Source organism: Frankliniella occidentalis, unplaced genomic scaffold (genome assembly GCF_000697945.3).
Source record: "Frankliniella occidentalis isolate FOCC.00 unplaced genomic scaffold, Focc_3.1 Scaffold250, whole genome shotgun sequence".
Lineage (NCBI taxonomy): Eukaryota > Metazoa > Arthropoda > Insecta > Thysanoptera > Thripidae > Frankliniella > Frankliniella occidentalis.
In genome coordinates, this window is record NW_026267376.1 from 67,363 (window position 1) to 82,549 (window position 15,187).

The 15,187-nt window shown below is 50.6% G+C and overlaps 1 protein-coding gene across 2 annotated transcripts in view; it reads right to left on the reverse strand.

Annotated features, from left to right (window-relative positions):
* LOC113217383 (homeobox protein aristaless-like) overlaps positions 1-15,187 on the reverse strand; it is a 118,630-nt gene that overhangs the window by 3,036 nt on the left and 100,407 nt on the right. For both annotated transcript variants that reach the window (XM_052273142.1, XM_052273143.1), the window contains exon 4: positions 13,500-13,545. In XM_052273142.1, the coding sequence (XP_052129102.1) occupies positions 13,500-13,545 (46 nt within the window). The remainder of the gene's footprint in view (positions 1-13,499; positions 13,546-15,187) is intronic.

Genomic DNA, 15,187 nt, shown 5'->3' on the forward strand with positions numbered 1-15,187 from the left:
GACCCCTCGTCTCTCCCGCGCAACTCTGTATTGCTGTTTGTATCCGTCTTTGTCCCGCCGCGCAAGTCTATGGAACGAACACCCAGTGTTCGAACAAGTATCCAAACTGGCACAAAATTTTATTTCCTTTTCAACAACCAGGTTTTTAAACACGAAATAAATTTACTCTGGAAACCCAAGTGTGTACTTGAACACACAATATTCTGCATACCTACATGTATGCAGAATATTCTGCATACCTACATGTATGCAGAATATTCTGTGTACTTGGCAAGTACACAGAATATTGTGTGTACTTGATCAAGTACACAGAATATTGTGTGTACTTGGTCAAGTACACACTAAGTCTCGTGCATAAATGTATGGAGGTTTTAGTGTGTACTTGACCAAGTACACACAATATTCTGTGTACTTGACCAAGTACACACAATATTCTGTGTACTTGACCAAGTACACACAATATTCTGTGTACTTGCCAAGTACACAGAATATTCTGCATACATCTTAGGTATGCAGAATATTGTGTGTTCAAGTACACACTTGGGTTTCCAGAGATAAGGTTAAGCGCATAGAGCAAATCGGACACCCATAACTAGAAAACACAACTGATGCTGTTCCAGTCAAAATAATAACAATCCGGAGGGGAAAGGCCAATTACCAATCGGCTCATATCCGACCAACCGACCTACCCCCGTCCAGAGGGATAACAAGGTGCGGATAGGTGAGCGTGTACACTGTCGTCAGAAACAACAGTTTTCCAAGCACTTCTTTTTTCTGAATTGTATTTTGTTTGTCGCATCATAATAATTGAAAAATGTGTACTCGCGCTATCCTTTCTGCGGCATCCCGCAGTCATCAGTCATTCGCGATGCCTGATCGACTTATCGGTTTCGCACTGGCACACTTCAACGATGTGATAAAAATATCCATGCTTTGCCGCATTGATGAGTCGACATTAGTGTGGGAGCGCAACATAATTGACGCCGTTTTGCCATTTTCTTGTGGATCCTGTACCAACCTAAAGAGATAAACTTTGCTTGAAGTTTTTAGTGGCATATTTTCTAGAGAAAATTAATAAGTATTCAAAAAGTTTATCAACATTTAAATCAATATTTAACTTTATTGAATGTACTCAAAGAGTTTTGTTTCTAATTTCTGAGGAGTATTTCAGTGATTACACCTCTAATCATACACCCCTTCCTCGCATCATTAGGGATATTTCGTATAGGTTATCCGCCGTACAGCCAGGCGCATGCGCCCCGCGTCCCTGAGTGGCTGGCGGCCCCGCCTGCCCCGCCAGCGGCTGCCTGCCCGCTCGGTCTGGGCGGCGGCAGGCGGGCGCGCCGCGCTTCCTTTTTCATTCCATTATTCCATTTCCGAGCGTGGAGGTCGCGCGTAATGGGCCACTTAGCATGCTGGTGCCTGGGCTACGGGCCCGCTGCCAGCCCGGGCCGCGCGCCCCAGCAGAGGGGCTGGCGGGGCTGGCAGCCAGTACTCCATACGTACCCCCGGCCGAGGGATTTATTGTCCACCACGACCGTCTATCGATGTGATCGGGGAGCTCGACTCGCACCGCACAAGAGCTGGCTGCCAAACACGGACTTCATCATCTCAGACACGGAGGCTAGTATAAGGATATACATTTTCCAAAAATTTATTGTCAGAAAACCATGTTAAAATTTTGTTGTTGTGGGATTTATATTTTTTTCTGAGCAGTCAAAGATCAAATAAATTTTACAGGAGGTAATAACAATTTTCCGATTTTTTTCTCTGGGTTTTTAAAAATTGTTTGACTCTTGAACCCACTCGAGATGTCGGCTGTCGGCTGATGTCGATAGTGGTATAATGATGATGGACTTATGGACCGCGTCGGCGACGGCCCGCGCGCGACAAACGTCACAAATTGGGCCTAAGTGCGCCGCCTCCCAGCCCGGGCCCTCTCCATGCCTTTGAAAGAGAGGGGAAGAGGAGGGAGAGGAGGAGGGGCGGTAGCCGCGTGGTCATTGGCTGATCGCCGCCCGCGCGGCTGCTATCGCGAGCGCGCTCCTCCTCCGCGACCACCCCCCTCCCTGCCCCACCATCACGCACTGCTACGCTACGCCACGCCGCGGCGCGCCTCCGGGCCGCGCTCTAACGAGGATCATTGTCGGCGGCGAATGATCACTCTGTATGCGTTCATCGAGCCCCTGATTGACGGACTGATGGTGACGGATAGCAGCGCCTGCTCTACCGGGCAGATGAGAGAGAGAGAGGGAGAGAGAGAGAGAGAGGGAGAGAGAGATAATAAGAGAGAGAGAATGCGAGAGAGAATGAGAGAGGGGGGATAAGAATAGAGGGCCCCGGAGCGACGCGCCTCTGCCAGCTGTACGGTGAATTATTATGAATCAGAGGAGGTGACTAAAACACCTCCTCGCCACGCCACGTTCCCCGCCATTACCATTCCTGTGGTGGGTGTGTGTGTGTGTGTGTGCGCGCGCGCGCGTGAGAGAGAGAGAGAGAGAGAGAGAGAGAGATGACGTGCCGATGAGTCCCTGAGTAATTTGATTAATGAGAAACGGTTGTAATATGGATGAATCGCCACCATATGAGGCCGTGGACGCGTGTTGCAGGGCGTCCGCGTCCCAGCCCTTCGTCCATGGACGTCTGCGACTTCGAAAACCTCCGGCAAACACATGGCTCCCGTGTCGTCGTCGGTGACATCCACCCGCCACGCCACGCTCGCGCAGTCGCAGCTGACGAACGCCGTCCTGCGCTCCGCCTACTGTCCCGCGGCGCAGGCGTGCGGGCGGGTGGCCTACCCGCACGGCGTCCGGACCCGCGTCAGCACGGCAGCGACCGTATAGTATACCCTTGCACCGCACACGCGCCTGCGCCACGTTACAGTCGCACACAGAAGACCCTCTTCAGGCCAGCGACCGACCTCCAAGACGGCTTCCTTGTCCACCACCATCACGACCTCCTGGACGACGTCGCCATCGCTCTCTCTCTCTCTCTCTCTCTCCCTCTATCTCTCTCTTGGAACCCCCGACGCGACGGCGAGACGCGACTGGTCCCGCTCGCCCTGATACCGACCGATGGCGACAGCCGCGCTCACTCGTTCTCCCCATTTTATGACTCAATGGCTTTTATCCGGGACTGGTCCCGTGCGTCCGTCGGCCGAGTGGACGCCGGGGATGCGTCAAAGCGCGCGGCGGCGGACCCACGGCCGAGCCCACGGCGCCTCCCAGGGGCACTTCGCTGTGTTAAAATCGAGCAAACATCTCTTTTTTCTAGCTTTTTATTCTTCCCAATTTTTTTAATTTTCCTGTTTTTTTTTTGATTGATGTTTCTTTGAGTTTTTCTGATTTTTTCTGAATGGTGCACTCTGACCGGGGTTGCCTCCCCTGGCTACTCCCGTTGACGCCCGCAGCATGGACAAGACGAGTGCTTTTTCGAAGGAAGAGAGAGAGAGGAGAAAACGAGAGAAAATCTCTCGTCCGCCAAACGATGATAATATTTTTCTGGAACCATTTTTTTACGGTCGAGGCGGTGGGCTGGACCAGGAGGACCGCCCTGCTAATGGGCCAGCTCCTCGTCAGCACTGCTCGGAGGCAACAGAACTTCCACCCACACCGCCAAAAAGTTTGGTTGCTCCGCAAATGAAAGTGTGTGCCACTTCAACAGTCCAGAGCTCGCGTGCCAAAATCTCTCTCTCACACACACTAATTTTGACACGCACACACAAGTGTTCGTGTGGTAGACCACGCTTCTATGTTCTGTTTGCAGAACCGGGTGCCCGCGGAGGGGACTTGAACAAGGGGCGCGTGCGCAGTCCTCCGCAGCTGCCACTCAGCTGCTGCTGCAGCTCACTGACCACCATCCCTGCGCCTGACAGCTGCCAAACAGGCGCCGCAAACGGGCTCGAGAATTGAAAAACGACTGCGCGGCGCGCGCGCGTAGCGATTTCGTCGCCTCGTCTCCTTCCTAACCGCCGCCGTGCGCCGAGCCGTGCCATACCAAAGCGGAATGAGTATGGTCTTCGATCTGTTCTTTCTCCCTTCCCTCCTGGGCTTCATATCCGGGCGGACTGAGTCCGACCGGGCCCCGGCACGCTGCAAAGGGTGTCATTTACCACCGCAGCGCTACGCCAAGCCACGCCACGCCGCGGCCCAGGTGGGGTGGCGGCCGGCGGCGGCGGCGGGGTGCGCTCTGATTGGCCGAACAATGCCCAATTACTTTCGCGCGCGCAGAAGGTGCGCGCGTTATGCTCCTCTCTTGCCCGCGCCGCCGCCTGCCGTTGTGTTGCCGACGCTCAGAATTATTCGAGGCATTTCCTCAAGCCGAGACACACAATTCATTTATTTTTATTTCTTTCTTTCTTTATTTTTTTTGCTTTTGCAAGCACTTCTTCCCCCAAAAGGATAAATTCTTTGATTTCGGAAAATTAAAAAAATGATTGGCGTTACTTTCTTTTAGATTGCCACGAAACGTGACTGACTGGCAACAGGCAGTTGCTGCTGCGGCGGCGGCTGAGAAATGACACAGAGATTATTATAAGGGCTGCCAACCATAAAACGCCAGGAAACGAAGAGGAAAACACACATAGACAGGCACGGCGATAGGGCTGCGCAGCAGCAGGTCATCACTACTCGGTGTTTCAAAAAAGGAGAGACAGGAGAGAAGAGAAGCCGAAGAAATTGATCGGATACCGCTTTGTGCCCTAATTCAACTTAAGTGGTTTTATGCAACGAGAGTGGCCCCGCCGGGTCCGGCAGCAGCAGCAGCAGCAGCTCCCAGCAGCAGCAGCCCGTCACAACACACTCCACGGACAGGCTAAACCTAATTTCCCTGGTGTTAATGGCTCGGTTATCTCACCTATCAAATCACGGTCGGTTGGCGACCCGTCCGGAGCCTAACCGCGGGCTTAATAACAAAACGCGTTTTATTATTATATTGCCCGAGCTGATCCAAAGCCACACCAGGCAACGCAGTTTTTTTTCTTTTACTTTTTGATAAGTATATGACGATGACGAGTGACCCTTATAATCGTTTGCGGCGGATTTTTTTTAAATTTATTTTTAATAAGTTAAAACAATGTGGGCTAATGAGTGAATAATGGGTTTCGTTACATTTTCGGAGTGACGCCAATTACTCAAACTATATGTCGCTTCCCGCATCGCCTCCACAAACACTTTTGCTAATTCATTAAATTACCTAAATGACGTGCCGTGAGTGTGGGTCCTCTCTATACGTGGCGGTGACGACGTGTGGCGAGGCGTGGTGGGGCGTGGCGGGGCGTGGCGGGGCGTGGTGGGGCGTGGAGGTGCTCCTATACAGTCACCCTGTGCGTCCAGAAGGCCACCGCGAAGATAGAGGCGACGGCACCGCCTCCCGTTAATGGCAAAGCGCGCGCACTTTCCTCTCCGATCAATTAAATCATACTTATAAACGGCGCCGCCATTTTGCGTTTTTCAAAAGTTGCCGCCATGACCGCTACACCGCGCGCAATATCGCGAACGCGTGACGCCGCCGTCAATTGAAAACCAAAAGAAGTAAAAAAACAACATCTGCACACATAGAAAATAATGAGAGAAAGAAAAACAACGCACATAATGAAAATTAGGAAACGATCGGAGCAGGCAAGGCGCGGCGGGCGCGTGAGAGCGGCGTGAGTAGCGGCAAATTAGCTTCCGGACTGATAGTAGCATTATTGGTTGTTCGATCACGCCGACTAATCTGTTCGATCCGAATCGATCAACGAAAAGCAAGCGGTGGAGAGGCGGGGCCGGCTCGCCATGCCCCGCCCCAGCCCGCCCTCCCCCATTATCGGGCGCCCCTTCCTTAACACACCGCCCCCTATTCACACCGGCACGTCAGCATCGCACAATATCTCCGTTAGGTTAAAGGCAATAATCAACACCGTCCAAAAAAAAATAGAAAAAATAAACAAATGGTGTGGCAAGAAAGTAAACACGGAAAAGTTGCCTAGATTGAGGCAAACGGCCTTTTCCCCAAAACATTTTAAAATTTAAAATTGCATTTTGCGTTACTTCCGATTAGAATTTCATGATCTTACTAATATCATCAACCCAAACGCACCAGATTAGGACGAAAGCGGATGAATTGACATTTCTCTGATTTCCATCCATATTCCATCTGGATAAGTTGATAAGTTGGTGGGCAACACGTTGACGGCGAAACTAATAAAAGTTAAACGCCCCGTGCAAAGTGCTGGACGCCTTGGAGACCTGGCCCTGCTGCCGCCGCCGAGTTTAGTGTAATTTGACGGTTATTTCCAGCCCCTCCCCCCCCCTCTTTCCTTCTACCCAGCCGCGGCGCAGGCACGCTGCTAAAGCCTACTGTAATTACCTGCCGATGATTTGGCCATTTTTATCGATTAGCGCGCCGACGAGATCAGCGCCTCTCGTTACAGTCGGCTGTGGCGTCGAGCGGGCCAGAAATCAAGGCAAAAACCCAGAAATTAGAGCCTCACGCCGACGTATTTTTTCAATTTTTTTTCTTTGAAAGTTTTCGACCGCGGTGTGTTTTTCTTTTAGTACACGTTTTCACGCCACCAAAAGTAATAAGAGATTTCGCAGTACAAGAGCCATCGTTCATAAAGCGGCCCACAAGAGGAAGGCAGCCGGCAGCCCCCTCGTTGGCACCTGACTTGCCTTTCGCCTCCGTTACGCCCTTGAGGGGGGGGGGGGGGGGGGGGGGGCGGGGCCCCCGGGGGGGGGGGGCTCCGCGGCCACGAGCGGCAGGCGCAGAGCGCGCGCGCGCTCACTCCTGATAGGCAAACTGAACGGAGCGGAGGGAAAGGCAATTGAGGGGCAGTCCAGAAACCACGTCGACTTTAGTGGGGGATCCAATTATTACAGGGTCCCTGTCCCACAATCTCGCCCACAATGGATCAGGGTAGTCATTGAAGTCCATGAGGGTACAAAGGACGCCTGGGTACAAATATCACGGGGTCCCTACGGGCTTAAATGATTGCCCTGAGCCCCCATAATATTTGTACCCCTGGGTACAAACATCACGATCACGGGGCCCTATGGGCTCAAATGAATGTCCTGAGCCCCCATGAAATTTGGACTCCCCACACACACAAAGTCCAGTGTGGTTTCTATACAGCCCCCTTCATTGCCTTTTCCCTCCGCTGACGCGCATCCGACGCGCGCGTGGCGCCGGGGCTCGCCTAATGCTTTAATAATAATCGCGACCGCCGCACCACCGCGCAACCCATCCCTTATTAGCCCGCCCCGCCCCGCCATCCCTACGACGACGGGTGACGTGAGTACCGAGAGCGTAATTTCCTTCCTCGACACGGCGCGGCAGCACGCTGCTGCGGCGGCAATCGCGTTCGAAAACACAACCAACCAACCCATCAAACATACACAGAGCACGCGGCATAGCTAAGCAGTTGTGGACATTTGTTATCATCGAATTTTTTTCGGAGACAGCAGCCGCGGGTGGAGAGAGAGAGAGAGAGAGAGAGAGAGAGAGAGAGAGAGAGAGAGAGAGAGAGGTGGAATAAGAAGGGTGAAGGGCGCAGGGCCCGCTGCTAAGTCAGCCTGGCTTGCTCTTGCTGGACAGACCCCCGGCCAGCCTGCCTGCTGACCGCCCTAGGCTCACCCAGGCCAGCCCCCCCGCTCAGTGCATAGCAAACATTCAATTACACTCGCATCAGCTGGAGCGGTGGACGACCAAACGGCAACGGCAGACATTCATCATATTTTTCTCCCTAGTTTTTCTTGTCTATATTTTCTCTCGCTGTTTTACCGTTGCATTCGTAGCGAAATGCGAAATAATTATAAACTAACCGGGAATAAGTGTCTTGTATACGTCTGCATACATTCGTGAATAGGATTTAATAGCAGAGGTCCTGCGGGCGAAAAAAAAAACCTAGCGCCCGTGTTCCGCGTGCACGAAAGGAGAAAGATAGAAAGAATATGTTCTCTACTCATGCCATTTTGCGCGAAAAAGATGGAGGTCCCTCGTTAAACTTTATGAAGTGCGTCGTACTGCGGCCGCCGCGTGAGACTATACGCATTTACCCAATTCTCACCTACGGGCAGCGCAGCGCGTGCGGCGCCGCCCAAAACGGGCGCGCAGACTCACACGGCTCCGTCAGGGCGGGGCGGGGTGGGGCGAGGTGGGTCGGGGCGGCCTCTGGGCTGCACGAGGGCCGAGCCGAGGGGTGATTATAAACTGTGTTAACAATCATAATCAGCATCGGCCCCGGGTCCGGATGCATCTGGTTGTGCCTTCTGATTTATTAGTAAATTATACTTTTCCTAAATGAGTTCTTATCAGGCTAGGCTGCTGCTCGCCCGCCGCTCCTCTATGCTATACTCTTGGTGTGTTTGCGTGTGCGTGTGTGTGTGCGGTATGCGCTCCTGAGATGGCTGGCGAGTGCGTGTTGCTGGCCGTGTGGAAAGCACTCATCCCCTAACCTCACCACTTTATTGAACCAGCACGCCGTGTCTTTGCTAACCTAGCGGCAGGAGCCTGACTACTTTGAAATGGGTGCGCTAGCTCACTTGATTTCCCCAACGCGAAAGGCAAGTAGGGGGAGAAGAAGAAGGTGAAGAGACGGTGAAGAAGGGGGAAGAAGAAGACGAAGAAGAAGAAGAAGAAGCGGATGGAGAATGGTAAAGAATAAGATAGTGAAGATGAAGAAAGTGTAGAAGATGAAGAAAGTGAAGAAGATGAAGAAAGTGAAGAAGATGAAGAAAGTGAAGAAGATGAAGAAAGTGAAGAAGAAGAAGAAAGTGAAGAAGATTAAGAAGATCAAGAAGATGAAGAAGGTGAAGAAGATGAAGTTGAAGAAGTTTATGAAGAAGACAAGAACGAGGGAGCGAGAGAGACTGACTTATCCGAGCGCGGCGGCGTGTCTCCTTGGAAGGAGAGGGCTAATAGCAGACATCCCGCGCGGAGCAGACGAGTCACGGACTTGAAACGCATCCGAATCAACAGCAGAGCGCTGCTATCCCCACTGACAGGACGCAGGAGGAGGATGGCGGATATACCGCCGACACGAAAAAGTGAGTTTCGGATGTTACACCTGCCGCTGGATCCCCCCCCCCTCCCCCCTGCCTTTTGCGCGCGCGCACGCCCAAACAGCCGTAGATGGCCGTGCGATACATCGATGCCGCACGTCTTATTAGCTCGTTTAGAAAGGTGGCGCAAGATATTGATCTGCCGGGAAAAAATATTTGACTGATGCGGATGCTGGTGGTGGTAATGGTGGTGGCACTGGAGGTAGTGCTGGTGCTGGTGGTGCTGCTACTAGCGGTGGCCGCGTGAGGCGCCTTCAGCCACTCCGACTAACGAGTGAAGAGTCGCTCCTATTTGAATCACCAATGAGGCGTCCCCGCCTTTGTGACAGCTCCGCTCGACTGTGCAGCCAGCCAGTAAACACAAATCGATTTCTTGAGTGCATTAGTGTGAGTGTGTGGGTATGAGTGTGAGTATCTGTGTGTGTGTTCTCATTTCAAAGCCTGGCTGGCATAGCAGCGACACACACAGCAGAGGGAAGCTAATTGGGAAAATTATAGGTGCGTCCCTACACACACAGTGTGCTGCGTGATAAACAAATACGAATAAAGCAAGTAATAACTAGTAATTTAAATGTCGATGATGATTGCATTTTAAGTGGCACAGGCTTGTGTGTGTGACTGCGTAAGTGTGCGTGCGCTAGGGGAAGACCTTCTCATTAGCCTAATACGTGTCGCGCTCGGAAACATTCTTTGTTTCATTAGGTCGTGCGATTAGTGTGTAATGCAACTGGCCTTCTAGAGGTGAAAAAAAAGTTTCTTCCTTCTGTAACGATTTGTGGATATTACTAATGATTCATGATGTCCTTCCAAACTAATTTTATTTTAGTTCTTAATGTCAACTTGCAATCATAAATGCTTAAAGTATCTACTATATATTTGCACTCATTTAAAAGATTAAGGAGCTGCTAAGCTGAGTGTTTAGTTTTTCAGAAACAAGCCTTGTTCTTATAAACTGAATCGTTTTGACACTTAAATAAATAAAAAGCACTAAAAGGAACCTTTTACTTTTCTAGAAAAATGCTAGCTTAACGTTTCTGTCGTGCGCAGGGTAGAGGAGCCAAGCTGCTAACACGCAATGCATTTCAAGAAAACTTGTGTTCGCCGTAATAAAGCGGGGCAATTGTCAACTAATTCGTGAGTAGATTTCCGTACACGATAGCTAACACGATATGGTCTCACAAACGGCGAGGCGTTGTAGTGTTGGAGAAATTAAATTAAAGGGTCCCCCTGTTCCCGTCAAAGAAAAATAACCAGCAACAATTTTATACTATTTTTTTTACCGAGTGTTATCCGAAAGGGGTTTCAAAGGAAATGAGAAATGGCATGTAAAGTCAAATACATTACACAACTCCCTGACGGCCCAGCTGAGCACATTCGGAAGCGTTTGGTTCCATACATCTGTTATTTTTCGTCCCGTCTGTCCGTCGGTCCGCCTGTCCCAGTCGTTGCGTGCCCAAAATACACACGGGCCGGCCGCCTGCCGCCTCGCTCCTTTGCCCGGCTAATTGAAGTAACAACTTTGTGTGGAGGCAAGAGAAGGCGATTTGGGCGTCAGGGCGGGAAAAAAATGTGGCGCCGACCAAATGTGCGGCTGACAGTGCCGCCGGAAAATAAAAGCTAAACACACACACTGGACTTACGAGTTCTTGAACTGTGTGTGCGGTAAGAGTATTTTAAGAAATCGTGATAACAATACGGGTAATTTGAATCATACATTGTACACGTACATTGGAACTTTTGAAAAATATTCCTCTCTGGAGTTTCCAAAAAACAGTATGCCAAGCAAGGGAGCGTACGTTTCGCTCCGACGCAAACAAAGCGTGCGCTCCAAAATTATGTCGCCAGCTTATCCCCCCAAACCAAACCCCGCACCGCTGTCGTCACCTTCCGATTTCAAACTGTTTCACTTTCGCGCCACGCGAGCTGGCTGGCTGGCACGGCGCTGCGGCGACATGCGCACACGAGGCCCGGTGTCACTGCCAACCTGATCATAATCTCGAATCTTTAATTAAACTGTAATTAGTTTTGGTCAGCGCGGCGGCGTGGTGCGGCCAGCACGGAGTTCCTGGAAGGAGAACAGGCGGCAAATGAGCGTGTAGAAAAGCGGGGCACGCGATCATATCAGTCAGGGGTTCGAATCCAGACGACCTGATATACTTTGATACGTGAATTTTGTCTTACAACTCGTTAGATAATTTCAAAACTGCGAGAACATATTTTTGGACCGCCTTTGCATACACCTATTTTAATTTTTCTTTCTACGCGGTATTTCCTTTTTTTCAACTCCATCCAAACTATTTTACCTCGGTCACGGAAATAAGCTGATGTTGTTGTACACGGCCTTGAGAGAGGGCGCGCGCAGAAGGCAAAAGGCAGGTGGAAAGGCATTGGTTCACGCTGGAGTCACGAGTGTAATCACATAATCAAATTAGCTCAATTAGTTAGGGGCCACGGGGCCCCGAGCCCCCTGATAACCAGTGCCCGCTCCACGCTGCCCGGGCAAGCGCGAGCTGAATATGCAGATGGGGAGTAAGTGCTATGTGGGTGAGCGAGGCAGTGCCACGGCCGGCAAGGACACACCTGCAGCCTGGAGTGACGGACGCGGGCAGACTAGCCCGACCAAAAAATAATAAATTATTTACAATTCTTACATTTTGAACCCCAAACGACAACAGTTGTTGTTTGCCCCAAACGTTTCTTTGAAAAAAAAAAAAAAATCCCAACTCGTTCGATTTTCATTAAAAGTTATTGAATAAGCAGTAAATTAATTTTATGAAGGGTCAGCAATGTCGTCCTGCGCACCCTTACCCGCCTCCGGCGCTCGTACACCTATGTGAAGATTCCCGTCTACCTGCCCGCCTGGGTCAGGCGCTGCCTGACTGCCTACCTACCTACCGCCCGCCGCCGGACAGTACCCGTCTTATTCAATTAATTTATTGGCCTTTTCCGACTAATTTAAATAGAAATGAGGCGTTTATGAGGATGTGAGTCGGACGGGTAAAATAAACACGCGGAATATATATAGCGCCGTGTTTAATGGCGAGTAGGATTGAGTCTCAATTGCCGCATAGACGGCTCTGCAACGTATGTATGAATTCTCGCACACACGCGCGACTGCTTTTGTTTCATTCTTAATACAATTAACGCACATTCGCATTCAAATGCACCATAATCCATTTCCTCCTCGTTTGGACTTTACGCCGCAACGAGTGTGAGTGTGTGAGCGCGCGCGCGCGTGTGTGTGCGTGTATGTATGTGCGCGCGCGTGTAAATGTGTTCTGCCCCTGTGTCTCTCGGTAAACACAACCCTGAGACTCTCGCGCGGCTATCGTCACGGTCTGAAGAGTCTAATGTAGAGGTCTCCCGTCTATCCTCTCTCTATGGGGCGCGCACGGTGGTGGCGCAGGGAATGGCAGCGGCAGCGACAGAGAAAACTTGGCCGCCGTCTCATTTACAATTCCGATGCTATGGGCGCCGCCGTTAACGCGACGTTTAACGTTACACTTTTGCCACTGCCGCCGCCACCCCCACAACCGTGCAACATTGACCTGCCCGCTCACCACCCGCAGATTTGACCGATTTGACACACAAAACGACGTGGCCGGCCAATGATGTAACTCTAGCCTCACATTTTTAGGGCACATTAGACGCCAAAATAAAGCTTTTTCCGGTAATTTTCATTTTTGTCCCTTCTTTTCTTTTGGCGTACACCATACTAATTGTCCCGTTTTCACTGATGGGGCGGCGTGGCGTGCCTGGGGGCTGTTCCGCCACCGACACCCCCTTTTATGCCCCAAAACGACGCAAGTCAACTGCTATCGTCTCTCTCTCTCTCTCTCTCTCTCTCTCTCTCTCTCTCTCTCTCTCTCTCTGCCTCCCTTTCTCCAGATCAGTTCCTATGACACCTACCACGCCAACTCATTTCAAAAGAAATCCCGGCGTCGTTATAAACTAGCCAACTAGCCAACTAGCCAATAATAGCGCTTATACGAGGAATATGTTCCCACTCAGTCCCACTCCCTAGATAAGTGAACCATCCCCGTGGGCGGCGTGGCGGGGCGCGGCGGGCGGCCGGAGAGGCGTGCTCGCCCGCAGTTAGGCCCCACTCGCCTTGGCCTGTGTGATTGCGGCCAGTTATTGTTGCGAGGTGTATAGCCGATTAGGCGCATAATTTGTCAGCAGAGAAATGTATACACCGTTACATGAAACGGACCCGCAGCGCCAGACCCCGTCGTCGTGCTGCACTCGACAAAGGAAAAACGACCCCGAGGCTCCGCGAGCAAAGTGGGAGAAATAAGCAGAAAATGTTCAGCGTTTGGAAACCAGCAAACGTGTTGGAAAGTTCAGCTACATTCGGTTTCCAGCACCCAAAATGTCTCATTCATAAAAGAAACCACCCTTATGCAGAAACCCGTTGTCTTGCATTAATCCATTCCCTCGCGGGAAATGATAACTTACCTGGATTCGCGCCTCCGTCAGTCCGATCTTCATGGCCAGCTCCTCCCTGCAAGCAGACAAGCAAGACCATTCATGAGACCTGCAACAAACAGCGCCAACGCCGTACATGTCCCTCCGGCTAGTGAGTTTGTCTCGTAAAGTCCAATGCGCAGCGTGAAAAAGGTTGCCCACTACCTGTCGTAAATCGTCATCGAGTACCGGTGCGGCCCCCTGCTTCCCCTTCTCACTTTTACACATACTACTCCGTTTGATGGATGAAAATTAACGCGCAACTTACATGTTTGACTTTTGCAAGCGCTTCACTTTACGAGTCGACAAAAAAAGTTAAAAGGCCGCGCTGCTACAGGCGTCGATTATACGGTAGCCCGAGCACAGCTCGTGAATGGCCGTAAAGCGGTTTAAGTTTGCACTGCTGCAACTTTCTTTCCCTCGCGTGGCCAGCATAGCTGCAGCAGGGTGGTCATATGGGGGTGGCCTTAGGTCAGCCACCGCCAACCGCCATGCGGGACGCGAAGTAAATGCTGCGCCTCCCGTGTTAAAATCATAAGTAACTGGAAAGCTCTTTCATTTTGGGGCAGTAATAACATTTGCGTGTCAGTACAAAAGAATAAGGAGCAATTTTGCCGCAATTTATTTAACACTGATTCAAGTTCAAGCAAATTGAAATTGAGAAAGGGGAGCAATTTAGTTTCCTACGCCAGTAGTGTGCATTTACAAACACACACACACACGTTATAAATTTTGGTTAAAAGTGTTTTTGCAATGTTTATTTATTACTAGGTGACACGCGCCTCCGAAAGACCACCACAAGGAAATCACCTGCTACTCTCAATATTTGTAAAACGGCCGGAGCGATATTTTATGCACTGAGCCTTATTTTGTAGAGTCGCACACACCGGCGATAAAATGGGAGATTTACACCACCATAAAGTGCCTCTCACAAGATGCCTTTCAAACTTTATTGGGTGTTTTTTTTCCTCGCTGAGCTTGGTATACTCACACACACACATACTCGCAAAAGAACCTGCTCTAGCACACGTAGATATACATAGCAAGGTCCACGCCACGGTATCATATTGCGTGGATATTGTCGACTAGAACAATAACCGACAATAATAACCAATTCAATATCAAACCACCTGGCAAAGACTGAAGTTTATGCACGATATTGCTACTTGAAGGGATAATCCCACGCCCATTCCATTCCATCCGACGTTAACATACACCTGCTGCCGTATATTACGCGCAAAGACACATAAAACCCACCAAACACGGCGTAAAATCCACCGGCGTTGGGGGACTTTTCATTCACAATATATTATCGTTCAACTTTGTCACTGATTTTGTTGCTTATCATGCGCCATCACCGCGCATATTTCTCACGTCACTCGTAAAAGCGCTACTTTCTGTCTGAAAAAATAAATAAAAATAAATGCTAAGCCCTGATGAACAAAGCGTAGCGGGAGAGAAGGGGTCGAGTCGGGGCCTTAATGAGGTGACAGGCAGATGAGAGTCACGTTGGAGGAGGACAGAAACTGGGAGAGAGAGAAGAGAGAGGGAGAGAGGAGAGAGGGAGGGGGGCATGTCCATGTCCACGCGTGCGCATTAAAGTCGTCAACCAGGAGACAGCGGGCCCCTCCCGTAAATGCGAACCAGTTTGCTACATACAGCGTACCACGTAATGCAGG